We start from the raw sequence: 18790 nt of genomic DNA, 5'->3' as shown, positions 1-18790 counted from the left end.
CAACATTCCCTAAAAGGCACAATCACCACGAACACGGCTAAAGGGTCAAGTACAGTAACTACAACTAGCTGACGTTGTAGCCTAGCAAAGTGGAGAAGTTGCTGTTAGCTGACAGTGAGGCACGTACCTGTCCATCAAAGTGAACACGCCCTAATTGATGCAAACACTGTAAGACCTAATATAAATAAAAAGGTTGCGTTATAGAACAATTCACTCGCCAATTAATAATCATTAAGGTGGAATCTAACTATATCCCAAATAATTGTTATTGCATCCAGGGGTAGAAACATGTTTTTTTCTGCTGTAAAGTTGGGCATTTTAACATGGGGGTCTATGGAAATTCATCCTTTCTGCAGTCATCGCCTATCGGCCAATAGATGAACTGCAGTTTGTGGCACTTCCTTATTGGCGTCCCGGCTCTGCCCCAGAGTTTGCCGCTTGGTTGGGACGGACAGTTGTAATGGTGTTTTGTAAATGCATAAATCAATCAAAGAAAATTCAATTGCAATACTATTATACCTACAATACTAACAATACTATATTATTTGTGTTGAACAGCAAAACTACACTTGTTTTGTTATTAAATGAGCTGGGCCATATACATGAATACGATATCAAACAAGTGTGTTGTTCTTGTTTCAAAGCCTGTATAACAATAAAGTACAGTTCAAATAACATTTAATGATGCATCTTAATATTGTTATGCTATTTATAGTAGGGGTATGTTATCATTGTTGTTATATGTGCTACAATAGGGGTCTGTAGAAAACTTGATATGGTGACGACATCCCTGATCCAGAGGAGGTAAAGTGACAGAGATCAGCCTTTCATAATGTAGCCTGGCATGGCCACACGTTTGAATATCAATATGTCTGTCCACATCGGAGAGCTTTCACCAGAAAGATCTTTCAATGACATTTCACAATGAAAACCTATTCAAAAGGCAGTTTAGAGGAGACATTAGATGTTCATCTGTTAGCTGGAAGAGGTGCATTATGGTCACTAATAAAATTCAAATTTAGAATCTGACTGAGTGGACCAGACAGCAGGCCATGCAAGGCTACCTCCCCAGACACAGTAGTGTTAGAACACAGTGTGGAGCAGACAGGTGGAGGTCCTGGAGAAAGAGGGGAGGCTCAGGATCCTGGGCATGTTGAGGCAGCAGCTGCATGGTGGTCAGCAGGAGTGAGATCCAGCTCCCTTTATCTTTTTTGCTGGGTTGCAGAAGTTAAGATGGAAGAAAGCTGCAGTGTATGGTCAGCCTGATGTCCATCCCTCTTTCTCTGTTCTCTCTCTCCCTCAATGTTTATTTTGCTCTCTGCCTTCATTATAAGCGGAGGTGCAGGCTTGTGATTGGCTGGTGTGAGAGTGATTAGATTGGAGATGAAGAGACGAGCGGCGGAGGAGTCTTGGTGTGATGGATATTTATGGTACAAACTGTTTATGACTACCTTCTTAACCCAGAATGACTGAGGATCTTGACATAGTTTCATAAATGACTGACCATTCTTATCTATTGGTGTAACGTGAATGGAGGAAGGCTGCGGTGCCACTACACAGACCTCAGAGTCAAACTGCGTTCACGTCTCAGGATCTGCAATATACTGTGAAAGTAGAGTGATCCCAAACGTTGTCACAGTCTGCCCTAAGTGTAAATAGAGAAAAAGAAAAAGAGCGAGACAGTGTTTGTCTTACCTCGTCTGACCAAGTAGGGTTTGGTGTAGTCCCAGCTCTCGTTGTCATTCGTAATCACGTTCAGACGTGTTGGCTGTTGAAACAAAGAAGAGAGATTCATCAGCATCTCTCCACATTGCTATTTGATGCAGATGACACTTCCTGCCTATTGCAAACTGCTGTCGATGCATTTCAGACAAATCTAATTAGCTGATACTTGCCTTAACTAACTTCAGAAAAAGCATACATTTTGCACAGTGCATACGAAACAATCAAGGTTCTCAAATATAGATATATTAATTCTATCTACAATTAGGCATGTGGCTTGATAATAGACTCACTTCTTATGCAGTGGCGGGCGGCCGGCCCATAGGGGCGCCGCCCCCCCTCTTCCCACATGTTTGATTGTCATTCAAAATGTAAAATAAATAAAAAAATATATTTTTTATTTTAATTTTTAATGAACAAGGTACATATTATATAGTTGGTATCAGTTAAATGTATAATCTACAATACAATCTCATTTAAAATTGTTTTACGATGTCTAAAGTTAATGATAAGTCACATGTTTCCTGCCTGGCCGCAGCGTGTATCATTACCCTCTCTCGTCCAGGCGGTAGAAAGGAGCCCTCAGCCAGAGCAGCTGCAGCCAACAAGCTGACTGTTGCTATCTGTAAACTATGCCGCCGAAACCTAATTTCAGCAAATCAGCGTCGTCAGATCTGATGCTCAAAGGGCGCCCTGTCAGCGCCCTGGCCTATGTGTCTTTGAGTTGTTCGGACTCGTATCCAAGGTGACGCTACAAAGTTGTTGAGGATGGCTGCGTCTGCAGGTGGAGATTCCGGTGCTAGTGGATCGCCGGAGCTGTAGATGAACATTTATATGCTTATTGTAGTTGTAAGGGCAATGCCTGTAGCACCATGGAGCATATGTGTGGGCTGGACCTGTATTTTACAGGAAAGGAGTGAGCAGAGGGTCGAGTTGTCGGTTCTTGTTCAGTTTTCATCTTCCTCACCCTCTCAGACTTTGAGTTGTGCGCGCTGCTAAAGAGACGAGCTACCATTAAAGTCAGAGTGGAAACAGACGTGAGAAAATCGGATTTTGTCAGAAATCGGGAGAAATATGACCCCGGGAGGAAACTGGGAGAGGGCAATGAAATCGGGAGTCTCCCGCGAAAATCGGGAGGGTTGGCAAGACACACACACACACACACACACACACACACACACACACACACACACACACACACACACACACACACACACACACACACACACACACACACACACACACACACACACACACACACACACACACACACACACACACACACACACACACACACACACACACACACACTTCGTATTTTGTCTCCTGATTTGAAATGGGAATTCAATCATTTGAGTGTTCCCAAAGCACCAGTGTTCTGCAGTTTGTGTGGGCCTACTGTACTGTTGCACAGTTTTGGAAGATTCATAGCTAACCACAATGAAGATTATGGATTATCTCATATTTTTAAGCCTCAATTTGTCCTCCCTTCCCCCCCCACCTCTAACATCACAAGAAGTAATAATTTAAGGGGTCATTTTTCAAAAACATCTTCCGGGGGAGGATCCCCCGGACCGCCCTAGTATGGTTTGGTCACAGCCATTTCCATAGCCCCACCAAAAATATTTTCCACCAGCCGCCACTGTTCTTATGTCAATCAATCAATCAATCAATCAATGTTTATTTATATAGCCCAATATCACAAATGTTACATTTGTCTCAGTGGACTTCACAGTTTGTACAGAATATCAGTATGACAATACGACACCCTCTGTCCTTAGACCCTCACACCGTACAAGGAAAAACTTCCAGAGAAAACCCAGTTTAAAGGGAAAAATGGGAGAAACCTCAGGGAGAGCAACAGAGGAGGGATCCCTCTCCCAGGACGGACAGACGTGCAATAGATGCCGTGTGTAAATTGAAAAGATAATACATTTGCAACATAGGTAGTCCAAATGTTTGGAAATGCATGTGTGTATAATAGGAAGATGAATCCATGAGTATATCCATCCAGGACTTATGATCCAGGACCACAGCCACGACTCAAGATCCAGGACTCGCAATCCATGACACAGGACCGCAGGATCATCCATGACTCCGGATCCCGGCGTATATAGACACCAAAAAGAAAGACATTTGGGGAAGCTGGGTTAATCGGAACATGAGAGTACACAGGTATAGACAGAGAGAAGGAAGAAGTAAGATGTCCCCCGACAAACTAAGCCTATATCAGCAAAACTAGGGGCTGAATCTAATCAGCCCTAACTATAAGCTTTATCAAAAAGGAAGGTCTTAAGCGCACTCTTAAAAACGGATAGGGTGTCTGCCGTCCGAACACAAACTGGAAGCTGATTCCACAAAAGTGGAGCTTGATAAGAAAAGGCTCTGGCTCCCATTGTACTTTTAGAGACTCTAGGAACAACCAACAACCCTGCATTCTTGGAACGCAATGCCCTAGTAGGACAATAGGGTATAATGAGTTCTTTAAGGTAAGATGGCGCCTGCCCATTAAGGGCTTTGTAGGCAAGAAGAAGAATTTTAAATTCTATCCTGTGTTCTATAGGGAGCCAGTGTAAGGCAGCCAGAACAGGAGTAATGTGGTCCCTTTTCCTAACTCTGGTTAGTACACGAGCTGCAGCATTTTGAATCAGCTGAAGCGACTTGACTGACTTCTTGGTACACCCTGATAATAAGGAGTTACAATAATCCAGCCTTGAAGTAACAAATGCATGGACTAGTTTCTCTGCATCGTTTTGAGGCAAGATATGCCTGATTTTTGCAATGTTACGTAGATGGAAGTAGGCGGTCCTTGAAATTGATTTTATGTGGGCGTTAAAGGATAAATCCTGATCAAATATAACACCAAGATTCCTTACAGTCTCACTGGAGGCCAAATTAATGCCATCCATAGTTAATATATCTTTAGATAATTTGTTTCGTAGATTCTTCGGGCCAAGTACAATAACTTCAGTTTTGGTCGTGTTTAACATCAAAAGATTTAAGGTCATCCACGTTTTTAAGTCCTTGAGGCAGTCTTGAATTTTATTTAGATGATTAATTTCATCAAGCTTGATTGATAAATATAGTTGAGTATCATCCGCATAACAATGAAAGTTTACAGAATGATTCCTTATAATATTGCCTAACGGAAGCATATATAGGGTGAACAAAATAGGTCCAAGCACTGAGCCCTGTGGCACTCCATGGCTAACTTTGGTTTGCATGGAAGATTCATCGTTGACACGTACAAACTGAGAGCGTTCAGATAGATAGGACCTAAACCAGCCTAAAGCAGTTCCCTGTATGCCAACTAAGTGCTCTAGTCTTTGCAATAGGATATCATGGTCGATAGTATCAAATGCAGCACTAAGATCGAGCAAGACAAGAATAGAGACAAGTCCCTTGTCAGAGGCTATTAGAATGTCATTTGTGACTTTAACCAGAGCTGTCTCTGTGCTATGTTGTGTTCTAAAGCCAGACTGAAAATCTTCAAATAAATCATAGTTTTTTAAGTAATCACACAGCTGTTTTGCGACTGCTTTCTCAAGAATCTTTGAGAGGAACGGAAGATTAGAAATAGGTCTATAGTTGGCTAAAACCTCTGGATCGAGGTTGTGCTTTTTAAGAAGCGGTTTTATCACTGCTACTTTGAATGATTGTGGAACATAGCCTGATAATAAAGACATATTCATAATATTTAATAAAGAAGTGCTAATTAATGGAAAAACTTCTTTTAACAGCTTAGTTGGAATCGGGTGTAAGATACACGTTGATGGTTTAGAAGAGAGAATCATTGAATTGAATTGTTCAAGGTTTATGGCTGAAAAGCATTCTAGTTTACTATCTAGTGTAATATTATTAGAACTTACGTTTCCGGGAGCTGTTGATAACACTATACTGGTTAAAGGCAAGAGGTCATTGATTTTGTTTCTAAGAGTAACAATTTTATCGTTAAAAAAGCACATAAAATCATTACTACTGAGTGCTATGGGAATAGAAGGCTCAGTCGAGCTGTGGCTCTCTGTCAGCCTGGCTACAGTGCTGAAAAGAAATCTTGCATTATTCTTATTCTCATCTATTAATGAAGAGTAGTATGCTGCTCTCGCTTTACGCAGTGCTTTCTTATATTCATTGAGTGTAATATGCCAAATTAAACGAGATTCTTCAAGTTTAGTGGAACGCCATATCCTTTCAAGTTGTCTCGACTTTTGCTTTATTTTGCGGGTTTCGGCATTATGCCATGGAGCTAATCTATGTTGTTTTATTTTCTTCTTTTTCAAAGGAGCAACAGAGTCTAATTTTATTCGCAGCGCATCTGTAGCACTATCAACAACATGATCAATTTGGGTTGGTGTACATTTTGTATAAGTTTCCTCCCCTACATGCAGACATGCTATCGAGTTAAGTATTGGTGGAATCTCTTCCTTAAATTTGGCTATAGCACTAACAGATAGGTTTCTGCTGCAGGAGCTTTTGGCTAATGCTTTGTAGTCTAGTAACAGTACTTCAAATGTTACTAAGAAATGGTCGGATAAAGCAGGATTATGCGGTTCGACTAATAGTTGCTCAATTTCAATACCATAAGTCAGAACAAGGTCAAGAGTGTGATTATAACAGTGGGTTGGTTTATTTACACTCTGACAGAAACCAACAGAATCTAATATAGAGTTAAATGCAACAGTAAGGCTATTTTTATCATCGTCAACATGAATATTAAAGTCACCTACGATAATTACTTTATCTGTTTTAAGTACCAAAGCTGATAAAAACTCAGAGAATTCTGATAAGAATTCTGAATAAGGACCTGGTGCACGGTACACTGTAACAAATAAGATTGGCTGCAAAGTTTTCCAGGTCGGATGCGTAAGACTGAAAATGAGGCTTTCAAAGGAGGTATAATTTAATTTTTGTTTAGTATTGATAAGTAAACTTGAGTCAAAGATTGCTGCAACTCCACCTCCTCGGCCCGTGCCTCGGGCAATATGAGTATTGATATGGCTGGGTGGAGTGGCCTCATTTATGCTGACATATTCTTCATGTCTCAACCAAGTTTCAGTGAGACAGCATATATCAATATTATAATCTGATATTAAATCATTTACCAGTATTGCTTTAGATGCTAGAGATCTTATGTTTAAGAGACCACATTTAATCTTCCTGTTTTGTTGCACTGTAGTAGTTGTTACATTTACTTTTATTAGGTTATTATGTATGACACCTCTATTAGGTTTTACCTTAAATTGTCCTTGGGCAGACACACACACCGTTAATATTGGGTATTTTATTGGGTTCGGGATTCCTATGGATGACTGCCTAGGAGAGAGCGCAGAGAAGCGTGTAAGACTGCGACTCTGCCTCCTGGTCTCAACTCCAGTTTGTCATGGATTAAGTCCACAGAGCCCTGAAATGTTTGCAGAAATTAGATTTGCACCTTCCAAAGTAGGATGAATGCCGTCTCTCTTAATCAGACCAGGTTTTCCCCAGAAGGCTGTCCAATTATTCACGAAGCCCACATTGTTTGCTGGGCACCACCAAGACAACCAGCGCTGAAATGATGACATGTGGCTATACATGTCATCATTGATCAGATTGGGGAGGGGACCAGAGAAGATTACGGTGTCCGACATTGTTTTAGCATAACTACACACCGACGCCACATTAAGTTTGGTGCATTCTGATTGGCGTAAACGAACATCATTACCACCGACGTGAATAACAATCCTACTGTATTTACGTTTATTTTTAGCCAGCAGTCTAAGATGCGCCTCAACGTCGCCCGCTCTGGCCCCCGGAATGCATGTGACTGTGGACGCTTCGGTCTCTAAATTCACGTGTCTCATAATAGAGCTACCAATAACCAGAGTTGGCTTCTCAGCGGGTGTCTCGCTGAGTGGGGAATATCTGTTAGATACGTGAACGGGTTGGTGGGGACCTGCGGGTTTCGCGTTATGCCCCTTCTGAACAGTCACCCATTCTCCCTGCTGCTCGGGAGTTGCCGGGGGACGGCTAAGAGGAGCTACCTTTTGCCGGTCCGCACCGGCTAACATGGGCTTTACTGTAGCTGAGTTATTTTCTAAGATGCGGAGCCGGGCTTCTATGGCTATGATTCCCTCCTCCAACCTAACAACTATACTACATTTAACACATGTATCGGTACCAGTAAAGGAGGTAGGGGAGTAACCAAACATGAGACAGTTAGAGCAGGAAATAGCACCCGAGGGTGGGGAAAGAGCCATGGCTAGCTATCAAGCTAAAGTAGCTACCGTTAGCAAACCCGAAAAGAGTGTAGGCAACTGTGGAGTTACAGTCGCTAAGAGAAGGAGAGTTTGTGAGTGCTTAAGCTGTAGTAACGTGTGATTACAACGTCAGGCAGTTGCCGTGATCAAGAGTTTAAAAGGATCGATTAAGTTAAGATAATAAGCTATCAGCAACAGAACAGGCACACGGGATACCCGGAGATGACAACAACAACCGGAAGTTACAACATGCTTACCGCAATAGTGGTCCGTGTAGAAACCAAGACAACCACGATAAGAGAGGAGGATGTCTTGTATCATATAACAGGCTTTCTACATAATAAGATGTTTTTGCTCTTCTCCCGGCAGGCTTCAGTCAGAGTATGATTATCAGATGATTCAGCCAATCACCTACCAAGGCTTCTTTTGGAAGTGCCCACCATTTCCCAAACAGTTGTAATGGCAGCTACTGATGGTTCTGCTTAACAATCCATTCTGAGCCTCAGGTGGCTGACTACAAGCATTTCCCTTAAGAATCACATTTCATTTATTGTTTAGTGACTTTGAAGAGCAGCACAAAGTGCTTGGACCTTACAGGACGACCTGCTTGTGACTGCTGCTGCCTTCTGTCTCTTACCCTTGCATATTCAATCTTGAGAGTACAGCAGCCAGCATAGATGTCAGCTCCATTCAGAGCAGCTTTGGCCTTCTGAGCACACTGAACTGACTCAAACCTGAAGGAGTCGGGTTAAGGACAGAATATGGTACATTTCAACACACAGATACACACACATGTAGAGCCACACTCGTTCACACATGCAGCAGCAAGGATACTCCACCATGGCCTGGATTCCATTTCGTTTAAAGATGACGATCCTCAGCACACTACCGATGGGGTTACACACTGTGTACAGAACATCCTGGACCAAAAAAAAAAATGCAACATTTGACACAATCTACACATTTCAAACGCTGCAGTGTGTCTGAACCCGCTGTGGTTAGTGATACAGAAATATAACTCCTATACAACAAGTCTCCAGGTTGTTATTTAGGGACCTAGTGAGACCTCTAAAACTCAAAGTCTATTTTGTTGGTGTAAAAGTGTCATCATATAGTGTCCATTCTTTCTCTGGTATGAAGTAAGACCAGGCTAATGAGCAGCTCTATGGTCAGAAAGTAGACATAATATGAAAAAGTATTATAAACATGCGGCATCATTTTTATTTAATTGTATTTATGAAGAGTTTCAGAAAAACATGTGTGTGTGTATGTTTTTATGACATTGTGTTTGTGTATATTTGTGACAGTGTGTGTGTGTGTGTGTGTGTGTGTGTGTTTGATATGTGTGAGAGAGTGAGTGTGTGTGTGTGTGTGTGTGTGTGTGTGTGTGTATGTGTTTCAGTGTCTGGTTACCGTGGTGATGGGGTACAGGGGGTTCTGTATGGACAGCAGCAGGACCTTGTTGCCACTGTTGGGGTTGTCAGCGTTGGTGGGCCTTGTGATTCTCTTGGATGTGGAGTAATTAAAGTACGCCTGCTGACCTGATGAACACATGGAGGAAAATATAGTACATAGAACATGCTACAGGCAAGCATGTGTAACTGACCGGAGACATAAAGACATCTCAGCAGTCCCACCTGCGATGTACACTGGCTCCTTGGCTCCACAGGACACACAGCGGTCAGCGCTCTCCACTGCAGAGAACTCCACCAGGGCCTGACGCTTGAACGGCATCATCATCACATAACTGAGAAAACACACACACACACACACACACACACACACACACACACACACACACACACACACACACACACACACACACACACACACACACACACACACACACACACACACACACACACACACACACACACACACACACACACACACACACACACACACACACACACACACACACACACACACACACACACACACACACACACACACATTAATTTCACTGACTACCTCCACCCCTCCGCTAGCCAGTATTGATGTCATCCGCTCTTTTGGCAACATCTCAGTGTCTCCGTCCTCACAGGTCAAAGGTCTGAAGAGGAGGAAATCATTTTATGGGTAATGGTTCTCAACCACAGTAAAGAAGTAAAGACGGTGCAGCTTTTTCATGAAGAAATTAAAATGAAGCAATAACGTTATATCTGTGTAATTATGTGTGTGTGTGTCTTTCACAGTATGCTTTTTAGTGCAGCCCTTTTCATGTGATTGAGCAATTAATGAATACTGCAACATGCAGGGAATATAAATAATGAAGAAGTAGTGGTTTGAAGTGGAAACTGCAGTATCACAAAATGTTTCCTTCAATTATTCACAACGTGTAACTATCTTTACACTTAAGCTCCCGAAGTACACTGCAGTACTTCATTACACCAAGTTATTAATTAGTAACTGAGCGGTTTCTTTTGTTCACAAACACATCTTCCGGCGCATACTGAAAACTCATTTCTCTCGACTCCACTTCGAGCAATAAAAGTACTAACAAAGCACTTATATACTATCTATAATCTTTCTATCTATTATAAAGGACTGGCTTATCTAAAGCCAGTTGAGTAGCACTTGAAATGTTTTGGCTCTATGAAACCTGATGTACTTATATGATTCTGTTTTCTTCAAGTTTGTATCTTCTTATTGTAAGTCGCTGTTGTGCGTAGACGGCTCTGCTAAAGATTCTTCCCTAGTTTAGGTTTTATGTTCTGTGTTTAGATAGGTTCCTGTTTTATTTTGATAGTCTTGTCTACCCTCATGTGTCTAAAGTACGTTTCCTGCCTTGTCTGTTTTCCCGCTGTTGTGTGTCTAAATTGTCTTCACCTGGTGTTGTCTGTCTAGTATATATAGTTCTCGTCTTCCCCTGTCTCGTTGCCAGATTGTCTTGTGTGTTCCAAGCCTTCCAGCGTAAGATCATTTTGTCATTGTCCATAGAGTTATCGTTAGTTAGATTAAGAAGTAAGTAAGTAGTTTTTTGATAGTATAGGTTAGACAGTTTATTGAGTGTTTGTTTCGTTGCTTTATGTATTCAGTGTGTTATGACCTGTCTACATTAAAACACTTTGTTTTGATACTTTGTTTGTCTCTGCATCGTGCATTTGATTCCACGCCCTTGTACAGCCTCAACAGTCGCTTTGGATAAAAGTGTCAGCGCAATGCAATGTAATGTAATGTGTCCCCAACGAATATGGATCCATGATTGAATGCCCATGTTGTTAACTAATTGCTCTTTAAAAAAAGCTTGTAGTTTTGAAAAAAGAAATACAAGGATAAACTAATAATTATGGTTATCAGTGAGGTGCTTGTGGAAAACTCAAATGTAATCTTCCAAGTATTTTTTGTTTTTTCCTGTGGTTTTGGACTCTTACATTGATTTTGTTGATGTATGCACCTTCTGCATTCTATCTGGACTTCTGCATCAATGCTATGTATACATCAAGAACCAAGATGGAAAGCGTGATGGTAAGAATTTGAATTGATTGTGTCAGCCTTGATATATTTGTGGAATTATTAAGTGAATGATCTAAATTTGACATGCATAAAAGTTAAACTTTGGAATTTGACTTGAAGACAAGACTTCGAAACCCCCCTTGTGTGGAAACGTGGGAGAAAAGTGGGAGTCCCCTCGGTCAGGGCTCAATGTTTGATTTCCATAACGTAATATAATAATTGATCGATTTACTAAACTAAAAGCACGAAGACTTTGAAAAACTGAATATTTAACGGGACAAAGGCACAATTATATAACACAAACTCATGGACTGACAAAAATACATAAATTGGGATAACTTAATACAAAAAAAAGAAGATAACTTTAAAGGACTTATGTCCTTATGCAACATATAAGTGGACAATTATGTTCCTGAGGCTGTAGAGCGACTTTATGTGCATTATGGCTATGCTACTGTGAAATAAGAAATTTAAATGTGAAGATGGTAAAGAAAGCTGAAGAAATTATCAACATGGATGAATCTTTCTGGGATCTTAATGACGACAGTGTTCAACAGCCCACACTGGGGAACTGCTTTATAATCACATGCTTGCATGTGTGTGATACCATATGGATCCAAATTTCTCCAGGGCATCTATCAGGTCTGCTTCCACCACGGCCTCACACAGACCCCTCACATGGACCACAGGGCTGGGAGAGATTTGATGGGAGTCCTCATCATTATCCTGCAACACACAGTCAAACACGGTTACACACAATGGATCTGACCACATAAGCTTGTCTGCAGTTACATTTAAACACCAGAGGTCCAACTGCATAGATCTCTGGCCTCCACTTTACTCCTGAGCCACCCTGCTGTATGACAGCCTTCTGCTGCTGCTGGCAGTCCTTTCTGACCAACACTCGTATTGATCTCACCTTTGGAGATCATTACGCAGCGTGTGTGTGTGTGTGTCTCCACAGATGTTGTGATCGCGATTGTTTCCTTGGAGTGGCATGTAGGTTGAGTATAAAGATGGGCATGGTCCAAGCAGAGTTGGACGAAAGGCCCCTTGCCCCTTCACTTAACATTGGCCTGATTTGATGTCGCAGTTGGTGTAAATCCATCACATCAGTATCATTTATAATCATCAGTAATAGAATGTTTATTTCATTAACATAAAGAATGTCATAGATATATATCTCAGACAAAAACAGTGTGTGTTTATTTCTCTTACTTCATTACTCTGTTTACGCTTGAGATAAATAGCCAATCAGCAAGTTGCCCACTCACCATCCAATCAGAGGAAGACAAACTGTGAATTGGGGAAGGCTAAACTGACTCACATGCCTAGCAGGAAGAACCCGCCAAAACTCGGCCTTGTCAAAGAATATTTCTGTCTTTACTTCTAGATATTTAACCTTTTCTGTGTGGGGACGTTTACGACCAACCCTAAGTCTTGTTATCTCCTTTAAGGAATGTGTTTTTGCACTTAGTCTCAGTTTTATGACCGGTCAACGCTCGGTCAGCCTAAGAGTATCTCCAGAATGTTGGAGATATCGCCAGTGTTCCCAGGTGTTTACGCACCATCCCCCAATATGTGGATGAACTCTCTGTAAACTACTTAAAAGGTCTATCGGGAGAGAGGCTGGTCAGATTTTACATGGCAACCCACTAGTGCAGTCAGAATCTCTGGCTGCTGTGACTTGTGATGTGAATTTCTCCGGCCGATACTTGTAAATAAACATCATTGTTTGACATCAAAGCTCCAACTCTCCTTGTGTCTCTCTGAGTCCTGACTCTCCATTGCTGCAGAAGTTTCCCTTACAGGCCTTTGATTGGATACTTCTGTCCACACATTAGCTAAACGCCAATTTTATTTTTGTAATTTAGATAGTCCAAAGGTAGGGCAGGTCCAAACAAACCTGTTGACCGAGCAGCAGGGGATACAGAGAGAAAAAGCAGCCTGTCAGGGATATTTCAAGGGGCAATGGGGGGCCAACACAGTATTGGAAAGGAGTTCATGATAGAGGGGCATCCAGTGTGAAGTGTGAAGAAAGCTGCAGTGGACCACCAAGCGGGACCACACCTTTACTGTAAAGGGCACCGGGTGGAAAGCATATTAAGGGATGTAATTGTAATTGGTTTAGCCAGTCAGCTGAGAATGCTGAGCAGAACAAAATACTTCTGTCTGTCAGAAAAGGAAACAGTTTAAGTTTTTCCAAATCTCCCAAAGAAACAGCTTGCATAATTATGAGACATTAATGACAGGCAGGAAATCAGTGTTGGCCGAAGCCCATGTTGCAACACAATAAGACTTGTTTGGACTGTCAGATAGGACTGTTGAGGATCAGAATCTGGACAAGGGTCTCCTTTTAACTGTTGTCTCTTCTGCTTGTCTCATTCTTACTCTATCCCTCCCCCATCCTTCCTCTTTTCTCCTTCTAATTCCCGTTGGCATTCCTTTTAGTCTATTTATAGTTTTTGGAGAGGAAAACGGCATGACACTAACTTTTCTTTCTCTTTGGTCCAGGCTGATAGCTGCTCTGTTTCAGACAGGGTAGATATTTCTGTATGCACATATATCTGTACACACAAATACACATTTGTTTATCAGTGTGTTCTCTCTATTATTCCAAACTGTATATTGTAAATCCTCTGATACAATTTGTGGATCTGATATATTTAATATGATTTTATTTTAATATATAATTGTTATTGCTTTTATTTTTATTAATTAACTGTTGTTCTTAAATCCTTGTATAAGGGTTATTTCCAAGGGTCTGCACCTCAGAGCATACTTGTCAACCCTCCCGATTTTCGCGGGAGACTCCCGATTTCATTGCCCTCTCCCGGTTTCCTCCCGGGGTCATATTTCTCCCGCATTTCTCCCGATTTCTGACAAAATCAGATTTACACACGACTGTTTCCACTCGGACTTTAATACAGCTACACCATTGATTGGTTTCCATGGTAACACGTCTCTTTAGTAGTGCGCGCAACTCAAAGTCTGAGAGGGTGAGGCAGATATTCACAGAAAATAGAACAAGAATCGACAACTACTCTACTCTCTGCTTACTCCTTTCCTGTAAAATACAGGTCCAGCCCACACGTATGCTCCATCAAGTACGGTGCTACAGTAGGGTGACCAGACGTCCCCGTTTGTATTGGTCTGTCCCCGGTTGAAACTGTCCCCGGAAATGTCCCCGTTTTTCTAATATACGTTAAAAACACATAGCAAGGTGAAATACAACGTTTCATGTCAGGAAACACTGGGTAAACAGACTGAGGTCAAGCCAGCCCCCACTTCGGAAAACACAGTCAAGCCAGCCCGCACGTTGTATTGCGGTGCGCGAACATCCTATGCATTACGGTAGAGGCCTGTAAAAACTGCCGTCAAAATAAAAGCGATTACTCGGTCAATAACAAATATACCTAAAAAAACACACCAAACATATTTATATATACTAGCGCTTAAATTAAGAAATATGTACTATATAATGTGATCAATAATAAGGGTGACAGCAGGAGACCCCATCTAGTCAACCAGAGAAAAGCAGGACAATCTGATGTAGAATTTCAAAAATAAAATACTTTTGAAATCTCATATATGGGCTATCATCCTTCTGTTTTTATACAAGAATAAATAAAAAACTGTCAAATAATCAAAGACTTATTTCACTCCAGGGTGATAGCAAGACACCCCATATAGTCACTCAGAGAGAATCAGGACAATCTGATGTAGAGTTTCAAAATAAAATACCTTTGAAGTCTCATATGAGCTGTCTTCCTTCTGTTTGTATCCAACAGTTCAAATGTTCGAATTACATTAAACCAGAATTGTCCCCCTTTTTTCTTTAACAGTGAAGACAATTGGATATGTTAATGAGATATTGACCGCAACACTGAAATTGTCCTCGGTTTTCATTTTAAAAATCTGGTTACCTTATGCTACAGGCCGCAAGGCAGTGCACTTACAATAAGCATGTTAATGTTAATCTAACAGCTCCGGCGATCCACTAGCACCCCACCCCCCCCCAATCTTGCATTTTGAAATGCTCCCGATTTCTGAGGTCTAAAGGTTGGCAAGTATGCCTCAGAGGCTTGTAGCGGCGGCTGAGCAACAACAGTTCATGGTGAGTACTGTGAAAAGTAGAAAGTTGTAACAAAAGCCGTAGCGCCAAATAGAAAAGCGACTAGAATGCGACCACACTTGTATAATATATAATAATAATAATAATACATTACATTTATAAAGTGCTTTTCCTGGTGCTCAAAGCGCTTACAAGCAAGTAAAACAAAATAACAAGCTAAGCTAGGTGGAATAAGGGCAAGGGGTTAGTTGATTAGGAGTTGAAGGCAAGAGTGAAAAGGTGAGTTTTGAGGGATTGTTTGAATGATGTGAGAGTGTTGATCTGACGTGGCTGGGGAGGGAGTTCCAGAGTGTGGGGGAGGCTGCTGCAAAGGCCCTATCACCCCAGGTCTGGAGCTTTGTCCTGATGGGCTGCAGTAGGTTAGCTTCAGCAGACCTGAGGCGACGGGTGGGGGTGTTTCGTTGGATGAGGCCACAGAGGTAGAGGGGGGCAAGGTTGTTGAGGGCTTTGAAAGTGAAAGGTAATATTTTAAAGTCAATGCGGTGTTTGATGGGGAGCCAGTGGAGGTCATGGAGGATAGGGGTGATGTGGTTGGAGCGTCGGGTGGAGGGGAGCAAGCGGGCAGCTGAGTTTTGGACATATTGAAGTTTTTTTAGAATGCAGGTGATCCAAAAAGTATGCTGTTGCAGTAATACAGTCGGGATGTTATAAAGGCATGGATCACATTTTAAGCAGCGGTCGAGGAGAGCGAGGGTCTGATGCGGGCGATGTTCTTTAAATGGAAGAAAGCGTTTTTTGTGACCTGGTTGATGTGAGGGAGGAAAGTGAGGGTGGGGTCGAGGATGATGCCAAGGTTACGGATGTGAGTGGAGGGGTTGACAATGGAGCCATCGATGGTAAGAGAAAATCTTGAGTTGAGCGGGTAAGTGAGTTTGGGCCAATGATTATAAGTTCCGATTTGTCAGTTAAGTTTTAGAAAATTGTTTTGCATTCAAATGTTAATGTCAGTGAGGCAGTATATATATACACAGGGGTGCACATTATTATCAAAGAAAGAAAGCTTTTTATTTCAAGAATATGTTAAAACATTTTATTAAAATATTATTATTTCAAGTTTGTTTAAAAGCACACACATTAACATAAATGGAGAGACATGGTTATTACTTGATGGTTATTCCAACTGCATCTGGCTCGTGGAAAATGTATAACTTCATGCCGTGTATCACGATCCTGTTGCACTTAGACCTCTGCTGTTCCCTGTATATACAAATGAAACACTAAATTGAGTACAAATCAGGACACACCATGTGTTTTCCTCATCAACAAAAATCACATCCGTCTTGAAATCATAACGAGACAATTTACATTTGCTGTTAACAGACGGTAACAGAGGTGCAAATCACATGCATTGCAAGGGGTTTAAGCCATCAACAAAAAGGCTGGTTTGCAAGAAAATTAACCACATAGTCATGATATTGAGATAGTTCATAAAATGTCCAACTACTTATTTTTAACCCCACCTCATGCTCAGAGATGTATATAAAGTGGCACATGGGTCCTAGAATAAATAAGAACAGATGATTATTTTAACTGTTATCTTGATAAGTGAGAGCGCAGGGCAGTCTACATGAATGCAGGGCAAGGCACGTTTCTGTCCAAAGGTTGCATGACGGAGTCGATAACGTTTTAAAATACCACTTTGAGTGGTGACACTAGTGCTGCATAGTTTAAATCTTCATCCCATCTGTGATTAAAAAAATAGAAATGGGTACGTTTACCTGATGCTCATTATATTAGTATGTAAACATAACACGTCTTGAATTAACCTCTGAAACAACAACTTTAGTCTGACACACTCAAGGGCTTACCTGATGTGAACCTGAAGTCGATAGCAGGAGGCAAAATGTCTTCAAGAGGAGGTGTGACTGTTTTCTGGGGAGGCAAATAAAATAACAAAATAGTTACATGATGAAAATGTAACAGTAGAATTCATTAAAAACATATTTAATTCAATTAATGGAATCAAATTCCAATATAGGTATCATTTAAAATGGTATTGTATTTATATACATTTATAAGGATGACATTTATTAAGGATGGTATTGGTAGATACCAGTACAATTCGATGATTCTCTACACAGCAGATCCTAATTACTTCAATATACACTCCTTTATCTCGTTTGCATAATATCTAAAATCTATTTTACGTTGTAGTAAAACATCTCCTTAATACAACTTTACTTATTGATATTTCTCGCTAAAGATTGCATTTTACTGGACTACATTGAACACATCTTGCTGACGTTATAAATCAATAGTTACGTATGTAACTTTGGTTCTATGAATACTGGATGACCGCCAGGGGCGGTGCTTTAGTACTGGATATCTTCTGTCTCGCGCATGCGTAGGTCGAATATTTATATCAACAAATTCACGTGTGACCTCGTATGACCTCGGAAGGCATAAGTTCCGGTGTTGTCAACGAGTTCAGTTCTATGGAATCTTGTTGCGGAAACACGAGATTCCGAGTGACCAAGAAACTCTGGCGGTCATCCAGTATTCATAGAACCGTAGTTACATACGTAACTATCATTCTATTTCATCCTTACTAACCGCCAGAGGTGGTGCTTTAGCATTGGATGACCTATACCAACAGAGTCATGAGGAAGTCTGAATACTCCCCCTATAAGGATGGACTAGGCTGACTCTGCAGGAGGACCACACCCAGTGATTGTGAGGGGCGGAAACATTCACCCTGTAGTATCTGGCGAATGTGCTCGGGGATGCCCATGTGGACGCAGCACATATGTCCTTGCACCTTAGGGAGGAACGCTGTGTTCGGCCATAAGGTGACACCTGAGCCATCTGAGTTCCACCTCAGACACGAGCTGTTCACGGACAAGGCCTGAAGCTCGCTTACACGCTTTGCTGAGGTGATGGCAAGAAGGAAAGCAGTCTTAGCTGAGAGCCACTGCAGTTCTGCCTGTAACAAAGGTTCAACAGGAGGCGAGCATAGGGCATCCAGCACCAAGGGCAGATCCCATGTAGGGGCCCTTGGGATATTCGGGGGGCGAAGCCTCAGAGCTCCCTCTTAAAAAGAGGGATACCAACCTATGGCTCCCACTGTGCTGTTGTCAGCCCTTGCGTGTTGAGCTGATATCACAGCCATATACACCCTGACGGTAGCAGGACATCGGCCGTCGTCCAGGAGGGACTGCAGGAACTCAAGGGTCATAGGCACCGAGCAATATGCTGCGTCCTCATTTCGCCCTTGGCACCAGTCAAAAAACAAAACTGTTTC

At 41.6% G+C, this 18790-nt stretch overlaps 1 protein-coding gene and 1 long non-coding RNA gene across 4 annotated transcripts in view; one reads left to right on the top strand and one right to left on the bottom strand.

The window, feature by feature from the left end:
- Positions 1-18790, top strand: part of LOC307045356 — a 138919-nt gene that overhangs the window by 70940 nt on the left and 49189 nt on the right. The gene's annotated exons all lie outside the window — the stretch shown is intronic.
- LOC307045348 (heterogeneous nuclear ribonucleoprotein L-like) overlaps positions 1-18790 on the bottom strand; it is an 86094-nt gene that overhangs the window by 31236 nt on the left and 36068 nt on the right. The window contains exons 2-8 of one of the 3 annotated variants that reach the window (XM_079690970.1): positions 17358-17421; positions 12022-12140; positions 9596-9705; positions 9372-9499; positions 8793-8878; positions 8596-8692; positions 1696-1768 (exon numbers count right to left, since the gene is read on the bottom strand). In XM_079690970.1, coding sequence (XP_079547096.1) covers positions 1696-1768; positions 8596-8692; positions 8793-8878; positions 9372-9499; positions 9596-9705; positions 12022-12140; positions 17358-17421 — 677 coding nt within the window. The remainder of the gene's footprint in view (positions 1-1695; positions 1769-8595; positions 8693-8792; positions 8879-9371; positions 9500-9595; positions 9706-12021; positions 12141-17357; positions 17422-18790) is intronic. The other 2 variants (XM_079690969.1, XM_079690971.1) reach the window with 2 other exon arrangements.

This window comes from Notothenia rossii (assembly GCF_949606895.1).
Source record: "Notothenia rossii genome assembly, chromosome: 6".
NCBI classification, from domain to species: domain Eukaryota; kingdom Metazoa; phylum Chordata; class Actinopteri; order Perciformes; family Nototheniidae; genus Notothenia; species Notothenia rossii.
The sequence above is the reverse complement of the archived record's forward strand: the minus strand, read 5'-3'. Positions and strand labels throughout refer to the sequence as shown.